The sequence below is a fragment of the Rhipicephalus microplus genome, chromosome 7 (genome assembly GCF_043290135.1).
Source record: "Rhipicephalus microplus isolate Deutch F79 chromosome 7, USDA_Rmic, whole genome shotgun sequence".
NCBI classification, from domain to species: Eukaryota; Metazoa; Arthropoda; class Arachnida; order Ixodida; family Ixodidae; genus Rhipicephalus; species Rhipicephalus microplus.
In genome coordinates, this window is record NC_134706.1 from 12,745,085 (window position 1) to 12,756,013 (window position 10,929).

At 46.5% G+C, this 10,929-nt stretch overlaps 2 protein-coding genes across 6 annotated transcripts; both read left to right on the forward strand.

The window, feature by feature from the left end:
• The first annotated feature begins 10 nt into the window (after positions 1-10).
• RnpS1 (RNA-binding protein S1) lies at positions 11-7,775 on the forward strand. 5 transcript variants are annotated; one of them, XM_037431420.2, is made up of 9 exons: positions 11-108; positions 345-391; positions 542-658; positions 1,349-1,489; positions 2,247-2,279; positions 3,636-3,937; positions 5,400-5,553; positions 6,130-6,159; positions 6,964-7,775. In XM_037431420.2, coding segments are annotated over exons 2-9 (897 nt in total). In that variant the 5' UTR covers positions 11-108; positions 345-389; the 3' UTR covers positions 7,082-7,775. The 5 variants fall into 5 exon arrangements, with proteins under 5 accessions (XP_037287317.1, XP_037287318.1, XP_037287319.1 ...); XM_037431421.2 differs by having other exon boundaries at positions 6,967-7,775; XM_037431422.2 differs by having other exon boundaries at positions 1,352-1,489.
• Positions 7,776-9,251: 1,476 nt separating this feature from the next.
• On the forward strand, positions 9,252-9,903 carry LOC119180270 (uncharacterized). Its single transcript, XM_037431426.2, has one exon. The coding sequence runs from the start codon at positions 9,356-9,358 to the stop codon at positions 9,803-9,805; it is 450 nt and encodes a 149-aa protein (XP_037287323.2). The 5' UTR covers positions 9,252-9,355; the 3' UTR covers positions 9,806-9,903.
• The last annotated feature ends 1,026 nt before the right edge of the window (positions 9,904-10,929 follow it).

Genomic DNA, 10,929 nt, shown 5'->3' on the forward strand with positions numbered 1-10,929 from the left:
TGGCGCATTTTTTGTGCTAACCAAGCAACCGTGAAGTGACGCCATGGCGCCGGTTGTCTAGCGTGTTTTCATCGTTCTTTCTAGTTGCTCATCGACTTGCAGTTGCCGGTAAGTGCACAGTAAACCGCTCGAGTGGCCTGATTACGATTCGCCCTAGCACGGGCGGTGTGTATCTTACCTGCGCCCTCACTGGTTTGACGCGAAAGTCGGGCATTGTGAAAGCTAACGATTGTCAGTCGAACCGGCATCTTCGACGTGCTCTGTTAAGCCTAGGCTGCCTGACTTGCTTCGATATCGCAACTTGATTGCACTCTTTCTTGCCCTCTTTCGCGCTGTCTTTTCAGACTGAACGCAACACCGATTCTTCGAAGCTTCAAGCCACAGCCATCATGTGAGTACTGCCAGTGCGGGCGCGGTGTTTTTTTTTTTTTTTTCTTGTCGGATTAAATGACGTGGTGTACGCCGATTTCTGTTTGATCGACTACTTTGGTGAAGCGCGCCGTTTCCATGAAGGGTTCGGTTTTGTGGAATTCCCTTGCAGGGCCGCGAGCCCCAAGCGCGTCCGGCCGTCGGATGCCAAGAAAGATCGGAGCCGTGAGCGCACGAAGAAGAGCAGAACGGAATCCACAAGCAGCTCGCGTTCAAGTAGCGCTGCCAGGTAAGTAACGAATCGCACGAACTTCAACGTCTCGGACTTCAGTGTCCTTCTTTAGCCCGTTCGTCCGCGCACTCGTGGAAATGCGTCCCTTACAGTCGCGCGAAACGTGAGAAAAAATAGTCGTGCAGACAGATCGAGACTTAGTTTTTCCCGTCGTGTCAAGTGGCGTTGAAATCTGTTTACGTTTCGACCACGCGACGCAAATGCGGATGGTGAGACAGTACGTAAAAGCTGCGGGTTGACGAGGCTTCGGCTCTACTAAGGCGCGTTTTGGCAGCAGCTGACACAACTGACACACGCAATGAAGTACTGTGCACACAAATGACGCTGGGCAAAATGGAATTGGCGACATGCACGCTTTGGTTAGCTCAATACAATTTACACATGATTCTTTGTAACCCTATATGACTGTTTTATAATTTTGCTTGTATCAGAAAGTTTGCCCCTCACAAATCCCTCTCACGGTATTAATACTATTAGTAAATGAAATAAAACAATTATAAATATTGAGGCTCTTAGTATGAAGCTTGGGAAAAAATTTCATGAAGCATGTGTGTTCTTAACCACGATAAACTCGTGGTGAGGCAAGCTTTATGTGACATGCAGAGAAGATTTCTATCTTAAGCAGTGATGTTTGCTAGCAGCAGCTCGCTTGTTATCATTGTTATTGTTATTTTTTTTTAACATTAGCAGCAGCGGCAGTAGCTCAAGTGGAAGCAGCTCCAGCGGAAGCAGCTCCAGTGGATCGTCCCGCTCATCGTCGTCATCATCTTCATCCTCGTCCCGCTCCACATCTGTCTCACCGAGGAGGCGCCGGAACCGCGTTTCCCGGTCAGTTTCATTTGATGCAGCTTATGATGCCAGGTTACCCAAAATGTATCATACTATTACACCAGAGGGAAGTTTGGCACTAGTGTCTATGGGAGCTGCTATGCATGGCGCTGCAGCCAGCATCAGGAGGATGGGTAGTACGTGGGTTTGTCTAAGTTTTGTTGTTCAAGAAAGGGAAAGAGGACAACCACCTGTTCATAGCACGAAGCCATAAGGAAATCCGTGCAGATTTCATCCTGGTCCTTTCGCCACCTTGAGGGCTGCCGCAGAACTCATTTGCAATACTTTGTTTTCTTCCACTTTATATGGCCTGCAGCCTTGTCGCCAAACGAAGTTCAGCGAAAGATCACCGAAGCCCCACTTCCCGGGCTTTGACCTTTTCAGGGTTGCCTCGTGAGGTTCACGAGTCATTCTTTCATACAAAAGAAAACCGAAAGGGCCACGAGCATGAAGGCTAGGGAAATTCATGTACTACCCAGCATTCCTATGGTGGCTGGACGATTGCAGCACCACATTTAGCTCTAGCAAATCTGGGAAATTGTGTACCTGTTCGGAACAGATCTGTAGCATCCAGTTGCCTAGCATGTTCGCGTGTATGGTGTCAAAGCTGCCTGCTCTTTCTTTTTTTGATTTGCCTCGCGCTTTATCATGTGTTGTCGATGACAGTTGTCTCTCCTCTTGCAATGCGTGCATGTGCCTGTCTGGGCTGTGGTGCTTTCCTGCCAACCACTGCTTGTCTCCCCCCGACCAACCACAGGCCTGCAAAGCCGGCCTCCTCTTCTGCACCCACGTAAATACACACGTTCATGCCTCATTGCTAAAGTATGAATGCCAGTTGTGTGACGTGTTAACCCCTTGGCGTTAACGTTTCGCTCGACCCGAGTTTCATTTGGCCATCTTGCAACAGCTTTAGTTCATGGTCAGCATGCTGTAAAGTGTCCGTAAATCATGCCATCTGAGTAGCTTTCATATTTTGTTCGTAAGAGTGTTCAAAAAAGTTTTTCGGCTCTTCATATTTAGCATTAGCCCATTTAAGAAGATCATAAAGTTTAGTTTAGAATAAGATATCACCACGCCTAGGAACACCTTGCGTAATTCAACAACTTTTTCTATCACCGGCTTTAGCTTTTTTTTTTTTTCGAAGGCTTTATGCTGAATCATTATGTCGGCACGATGAAGGGTGGTTGCTTGGGAACAACACATTTTGACTCTCAATTTCTTTTACTACAGCAAGCGCCACAACAGCAGCGTAAAAGATAATTGAGCAAGCTGGAGGGATTGTCCAAAGACTACTTATACAAGACATGTGAGAGTCATATGTGAAAGCCAACGTTGGGGCACACGAAAGTCTAGCGCTCCCATTAGCAGTGAAATTGATTTGCTCAACATTTTGCTGTGCCACATTACATTCTGAAAATTTTTTGTACCCTTTTGGGCATCTTTTTGTTCCACAAGAACAACTGTCACCTAAAATTGTCGCTTCTCCTTTCTTGAAAACTTGGTGCTTGACACCCTCCTATCCGGAGTACAGTAATACATTGATATTGCACACGGCATTTGTAACCTTCAGGCAATAATGGGTGCACTGCGATAACTGAGTTTATTATGAAGATTACAAAAAAGGTACTTGACAATGAAAAAAAAAAAATTCATTTGTTCTGTCTTCTTCGATCTCAGTTGTACAGCCCTCATCGCGACCTACCAGCTAGTGTGTTGAATTGGGCTTATTGGTGTATTGGAGCACGAGGAACGATCAGCAAATGAGATGCTAGATGCACAGGACACTTGAATGCTACTCACAATAACTTTAATGCCCTGATGTACAATACTAAGTGCCTTAGCACATCATCAACCACGTGTCGTTTTTGGCAAGCAAATCACAAGATACGCATTTTTGGCCCCCCCTTTCCATGAATATCTCGGGCTTGTCTTGTACTCTGATTGCGAAAAATTACATGCTGTTTGAGACATGCTACTCAAGGTACTTATGTTCAGTACCCAAAGGAATTAAACTCACTGCTGTGAGTAGCGGCTGTGCGTCTCTCGGGTCTTCCTGCTTTCTCGCGCTCGGAAAACTGACCTGCCCACCCCGTCGCTCTTCAAAGTTGTGACTAAATTGTGCGTGTCCCTGTCTTGTGGCGTACAGGTCGGCTAGCGGAGCCCGCGGAGGTGGAGGCGATGCCGGCAGTAGGACCAACGCCACCAGTTCAAGCAGCAGCCGGCGCAAGCGGACCCCTACGCCACCCCGGCCGTGCAAGATTCACGTGGGTCGACTGACGCGTAACGTCACCCGTGACCACCTGCTGGAGATATTCGGATGCTACGGTGCGGTGAAAAGCGTCGAGCTCCCGCCGGACCGTACCCACAGCCACCTCTCGCGTGGCTTTGCCTACATCGAGTTTGAGAACCCCGCCGATGCCGAGAAGGCCATGCGTCACATGGATGGAGGTTAGTACAGGGTCAAAGAGACACTAAAAGACTCTATTAGTTTAGACTGATGAAGTAGTCTCTGAAATCTGTCCAGGACGTGACGAACTGCAAAGCATTTCGTTCATATTTCGACCACACTTGCTCTACGAAGTTTTCTGAAACCTGGCTTGCCAAGCCTCTAGCCCCTTTAAACAATGTACTTCAGTATTGACCGATCAGAATACTACATATTATGAGGAATCGGTTGTAACGGCGTTTATTCTCGGGAGCAAACAAGCGCCACGGATCCGGTCAAGAAGCACACACCCAAAAAACTGTTAAGATTGTCAGCCAAAACAGCTGATGATGAATGACTGCTGCTCAGATAAGGATGAAGTGCATAATAGGCGCCTACAGTATATACTCTATACACGACCAAAATCTGTAACGTCACGATAATTGGTGTGGGATCTTCAAGGTGGCATCTGCATGCACATCATGCTTTTGTGTGTTTTCTCGCTTATTAACTGTCTCCGCGTGGCAAGCGTGGTGATTTTTGTATCATGAAAAAGTTCACTGCTCCTTTAAGCTGTGAAACATTCTATTTGCCTTTTTCTGGGCAAGATTTTTTTGATAAACTGAGAGAATCACGCGATAACACTAGTGCATCATGATAATCTAAAACAAGAAGAGTGTGCAAGAAAGCGAATGGATTTTATAAAGCCATCTGAACAAAAGTAATAGTTTGTTAAACATTCACGTGTCTGTCCATGTCAAGATTGGATTTCATTGCATGTGTCCAACATACCATAACTAGCACATACACAGACACTCAAACCTCATTACATTGTGTGCTCAGATTTGCGTGCTCGTTAAAAAACCCCAGGCGGTCGAAATTTCCGGAGCCCTCCACTACGGCGTCTCTCATAATCATATGGTGGTTTTGGGACGTTAAACCCTACATATCAATCAATCAAACCTCATTATAACGAAGTTGCAGCTTAGACGAAAATAAGTTTGTTATATCCAAAAATTTGTTATAAAGCAATATTTCGAACTCTATTGTAAAACATTTCTTCATTTGCTTCGTTAAAGCAATATTTCGAACTCTATTGTAAAACATTTCTTCATTTGCTTCGTTATAACCGATATTTCATTATATCTGGATTCGTTATAAACTCAGCAAGTTTCGGCATGATTGCCAAGAATAGAAAATTCTTTAAATAAAGTATTGTTTTCTTCCAAAGTATTCATTTCTACTGCCAACATTCCAACCAAGTAAGCCTCTGTTGCCTACTTTTTACTCGTTCAAGCTTTCGTGTAGGCATTGTTTTCTTCCGAATCAAAGATTTCTACTGCCAACTTTCCAACTGAGTAAGCCTCTGTTTGTCTACTTTTTACTTGTTGAATCTTTCATGTAGACATTTTCGTTGCAACCCCCTCCCTCTGTAATGCTGAGCAGTGACATCTACGTTTTGTTTTTTTCCCTCTCATCAAACAGGTCAGATTGACGGCCAGGAGGTAACAGCAGCATCAGTCCTGCTGCCACGGCCTGTGCCACCGCGACGGCCCAGTCCACCCATGCCCCCAAGACGACCCCCTGCACCGCCTCCTCATTGGCGGAGGTCACCTCCACCAAGGTCACGTCCACGGAGGTTAGCGTCATTTTTCTTTCTTTTTTTCTTTCCTGCTTAGCCTGGACCTAGCTTGCTCAGCTGCAAGGTGATGCTGGTGGTCAATCTGAAACCTGTAGCCGTAATGATCATAAGTCTTTCGAGGAACAAAAACTGCAGCTTTGAGCATTTAGGAACCGGACTACAACATCCACATATCATGCCGAAAGTTTGAAGGGCCTGTACACAGGGCCTTGAGCCTGTAGTGCCGTGGTCTTGCCACACACCTGTCATACATTCGTTCACTTTTCCAGCGCCTTGCACTGTGCACTGATGCCGTAATTGCTCGCGTCGTGTTATGCCGCCAATGCGGTTCGCGTCACACGCTGTGGACCAAAAAAGTTGTAGGTTCGGCTCCCTGTGATGGAACCTTTTCTTCTAGTTCTCTCTTTGCCGTCTCTTAGTATATAGTTTACGTCATATCCGTGACGGATTTACGTCAGTGGAGATGTGCTAGATCCTGGCATAAATATATGTCGTGTCACTCACCCCTTTTGGTAAACTAACCTCAATAACAGTGCTTGGGCGGCACATTGAACGCATTTTCCTTGCACGCAGGTCGCCTCCGCCCAGGGGACGTTCAGGCCGGTAAGTTTCTGCTCCCGTCCTTTACTGGTAGTTGTGCAGATTGTATCATGTGCACAAGTGTTGCACACCTCTGAATATAGATGGCAGCATGCCTCTGACACTGGCATTAGATCTCTGAGGCTGTGCTTTTGCTACCTGGATGTGCTGAAAACTGCACAGCTACATTGCTTTGCTTAGTTTTCAAATAAGGAATGAAAAGTGAGTACCTATGTAAAAACCCTCAGAATCCTGGACTGCACAACAGACAACACTGCCAGCTTTCAAAAAACATGCACTTTATCATGTTTGTTTTCTAATATATCTCTCGCGGTGTGTGTGCTCCCCGCCCTCCCCCACCCCAAAACATTCCAGGTGGAGGCTCAAGTGCTCTTGGTACCGCATTCCCCACCCCTCCCCCAAATTGACCCTCGCATTACAGTAAATACCGTGATTCAAGTTGTCTCAAAAGTGTAGTGATGCACACAATTCCTCTACATTTTTTTTTCCTTCTTGGACACAATTTAATGTCGTGTCTCGCGTTATAGTAGAGTAAATAAGCTAGACGGAAAAAAATGTGCCATTTTAACAAGAGTGCCATTTACTCCGTAATGAGCAAAGGTGCCAAAATGAAATGCAAGTCCAATCATGCTAGAAATGATTGTTCCAATCAAGCAGCAATTCTGCTTTTAAGGAGTTTTTGTTCGCAGAGAATTTACTGCATCTGGTATGTAACTTTCAAGACTAAACCGCGTTGCACTGCCGTTTTTCACAGCTACCATGCAACTCCCATAAGCAGAAATCATCAGTCCGCTGACTCTGTTTCAGAAGTCCCCCGCCAAGCCGACACCGCTCTCCGAGACCGTCACGCCGTTCGCGGTCCCCTGTTGGCACGGGCGGAGGACCCAGGCGCCACGCACGCTCCAGTTCCAGCTCCTCACGTTGACCATCGCACCCGCCTCATCAAAAAACCCCGATACACCGGCACTATGTGCCATCAGTTTCACTGCATGCTCGGCACGTTTGGTGCTTCCAAAAAACACAGCTCAACATGCCTGTCTGGGACACACAATCGGTGCATTTCGTACTGCACGGGTGATGTCTACATCTAATAGCGCATCACGCCTAGCTGCGCATGTGGAAATTCGGACTACCTCGAAGCACGTGTTGTGAGCAGATGCCATTTGTGCAAATTAAAATGCACTGCTTTGGTGTTCTAGACTATAGTGTGTTAAGCTGTGCGCATACTGAACTACTTGTAGTCACCGTTTACAGCTGCCGACATTGTTAATTTGTACCGCTCTACATGTTGTTTTGAGTTCAATTGTGCTCCCCGTTCTCCAGATGTTTTTGTTGTACACTATCCTTTCTCATCTCATCAGTGCCACGGAACTTCACATTGGGAATATTGCATGTCTGCAGTGGTGCCAATAAAGGAAGTGCCGCAGCAGCGGCTTTTGCGCCTCCCGTGTTTGGGGAGTTTACCCCTCCTACACATACATATTCAGATCATCGACTCTACGTGTGATGCTGTTGGGATAAATGCATTAGTGGAAATTCAGTTTCTAGCTTTTACAAAAGCTAGCGCCATGTGAACCTCTGCACACTTGAAGAAGTCATTAAAAGGTTTTCACCATCTATATTGCTGCATTTTAACTTTTCTGTCGGACGTCGTACGGAATGCTGGCGAGAATGGTCCTTGAATATGAAAAATGTGCAAGAATCTACTCTTGGCAGCAGCACTACAGGTTCGTATGAAGCAAAAGTGACTTTGGTTGAAGTGAAAGAAGGTGTAGTAAATTCTGCCATCACGGAGTACTTCACTTTTACCGACCTTTGCGATAAGACATGTCGCACGCACAAAAAAAAAAAGCTTGCTCGTGGAGTGATGTCGTACCTATGGGTTTAGATTTCAATGCCTTCTTCATTTTCCTGCATGAATGGCTGTATACACATCTTTTTTTTTTTGTTTGTGCTTGCAAGCTTGTCTTTCAATGTGCATTATTGATTGGCCTGAAGCTGTATTAGTTCATATTGCACACTAAGAGTAAGGATAGAAAAATTTGAAAGTGGCCATGCAAAGAGAAAAGAAGGCAGAGTTGTTTGTAATAATAGCTCTTCCCTTTGCAGTGTGGCAAGGGACACATATTGAACTATGTATTGGACAATACGAATTTTCACGCCGTGAAACAACCCGAATCTTTCTGCCGGCGGAGTTGCTGAATGCTTGGTTCGTGAAAAAATATCGCAGCGACGGGAAATTAAAGCTTTGGGTAAGGCAAAGTAAAGCAATGGAGTGCCATGCTAACCGTCTACAACACTAGTCGAATTGAGAGATGAGCAAATGCGTAACAGTGATCCCGATTTGCTAAGCCACGCCTATGATTGTGCAACTAGCCGAGGCTTGCTCTTGGCACCGCTGGTGATTCGTATTTCTGGATGGATGGATGGATGGATGGATATGGCTGTACCCTTTAGATCGGGCGGTGGCTAGCGCCCGATATGGCGAAGCAGCGCCATCTGATTGTTCTTTCAAAATTACCATTCCGTGTGCACGGAGGGCAAAGTCAACCCTTACTATATTGACATAATAAGGAGTGAGGGCGCTGCGACGAACGCGCGCCCCCGCCCTGAACCTGCTGCGCACTCCTGTGCCTCATCGGGTTATTGATTTTACCCCTTCGCATACTTGCGCCCCTAGCTGTATTTAATTGTATTTTTTCTTTCATAATGAAGACAAATTTTGGCCAACAAATGGCTGCACGCCGCGTGAATCACGAGCCATATCGAGGCGATTCCGTTCGTGCTTTCTTAGGCTAGGACCGGCATTTAAACTAACCTAACCCTAAACTAATCCAACTTGCCAGATATCCGGATTTTTAACGAAGATTCACTACTGCAAACGGCGCAAGGACTTCACACGTCAAAGGTACACAGGACACAATGCCTTCGTCCAGCGTGCTCTTGATATCCACGCCGTCTCACGTCGGCTGTTTCAACGTTTCTTTTTTAATATCTCGTACCAAAAGGTTACGATAGGTACACTGATCACGATAGACTTTATCAACACCCCAAAATCACACCCAGATACACGGCAGGGACTTGTTTTCACGTCTACCGTCGTAACTGCCGCCGCCCTTATTTTCACGTCTGCGAGGTCACCGACGGCGGTGCAGACGACGATGGACGTTGAATCGTTCGGCTCCGTCAGCTGACGGCGATGTTGAAGCTCGCCACGGGCGCGCTCTTGGAAACTGCAGCGAATTCGTCGCATCGCGCAACTACACCAGCATCGAGTGCGGTGCTACTGCGATCGCACACCCGCCCGCTCGCGAGGTCTCGTCAACTGGGCAGCGACTCCCGCAACAACGTCAACCGGCCAACGACGGCGAACGATGAAGGAGCGACCTCCCGGAGCTCCGAATCGAGTAGCGAAGGCTGCAAGAACGCCGATTCGGCGCCGAAGGAGCCCCCGGTACCGCCCGGAGAGGAAGAGTGCTGCGGCACCGGTTGTTCGAATTGTGTGTGGTTATTGTACGCCGAAGAGTTGGTCGACTACTACAGGGACAACGGCGCCCGGGCGGCCGAAGAGGTCGCCAAGATACCCGACCCCAACGTGCGCCAGTTCGTCAAAACCGAACTAGACCACATGCTGAAACCCGAGAAGTGAAAATCATTACTGCCGTGGCCGTGACGTCGTAGCGGAAATGGGACGTCGATATAGGAAAAGGCGCTTGATTTAATATAATTAAATTGTGCTGGTCCGCCGCTCGATGGTTTCGCGCTCCATAAACCACGATAGGGACACGACCGATCCGTTAGAGACGCGGTTCTGTGCACAAATGATCGTAGCACATTGATAGATTCAATTTAATGGGTGGTGTAGTCAGCCAGTGAAGTTGTAAGAACTGCAAACACAATTTAGTTACATGCAAAATAATGAATGCATATATATCGTAGTGTTCTCTAATATCTTTAAAACATTGCGTCAGTGCCGCGTGACGCCGATATTTTCCAAATTTCGAATCGCTTGTGTGACACCAACCGAATCAAAGCTATCCCTAAGTACATAGTCAACCTTGGTAATGTACAAAAGGTGCGGTTGAGGTAACTGCAGAAATATATATAATATATAAACACACGCGCAAGTGCACATGCTTGAAAAGATTATGCTGTATTGTGCACGATACGGTCCCGATGAGCGTTGTAGTGGGAGACGGGACTCCAATTTACAGAAGTGTCCCGAATTCGGTCACCACTGCTAGGAATTGAACTCTTGCAGACATGCTTTGCAGAGCAACACCACAGCCACAAAGCCACTGAGAAGATTGCTTCATTTCAGCAAAGCTGTGTACTGTATGTTAGACAGCACGCAAGGTATATAGTGCTTGATATGGGCATCATGAAAAGAGTGATTTTGAGAGACTTCCCATGCAGTTTGAGGTTGTTTCACAAGTCCGTTTATTGCAAAAGAAGTCGCGCACTTATAATGTGATGCAAGAATGAAAGCGAACAGTAGCACATGTGAAATGATTCCTTCCATTGTAGGTCGTTGAGGACGTACTACCACAAAAAGAACAAAAAAGAAAATGCCCGGTTTGCATCCAACAAATATGCACGTATTCACAAAATGGGCCTAAAGCGTTTTTTCCAGAGTTTGGCTATACACTGTGGAGAGTTGCAGCTTGATTTTTTTGGTCATATGTCTGATTTAGTTTTGTATATGCAGGATACCAAACAGTCCTTGGCACTTTGCTGTTCCAGAGCAGCTCACTTACAACAACAACACTGTTG

Bases quoted from the DNA above. Each gene is read 5' to 3' on its own strand.
- RnpS1 (XM_037431420.2), top strand. The intron at 1,490-2,246 runs GTCAGTTTCATT...GACCAACCACAG, and splicing joins CGCCGGAACCGCGTTTCCCG to GCCTGCAAAGCCGGCCTCCT. The intron at 5,554-6,129 runs GTTAGCGTCATT...CCTTGCACGCAG, and splicing joins CCAAGGTCACGTCCACGGAG to GTCGCCTCCGCCCAGGGGAC.
- LOC119180270 (XM_037431426.2), top strand. From the start codon at position 9,356: ATGTTGAAGCTCGCCACGGGCGCGCTCTTGGAAACTGCAGCGAATTCG.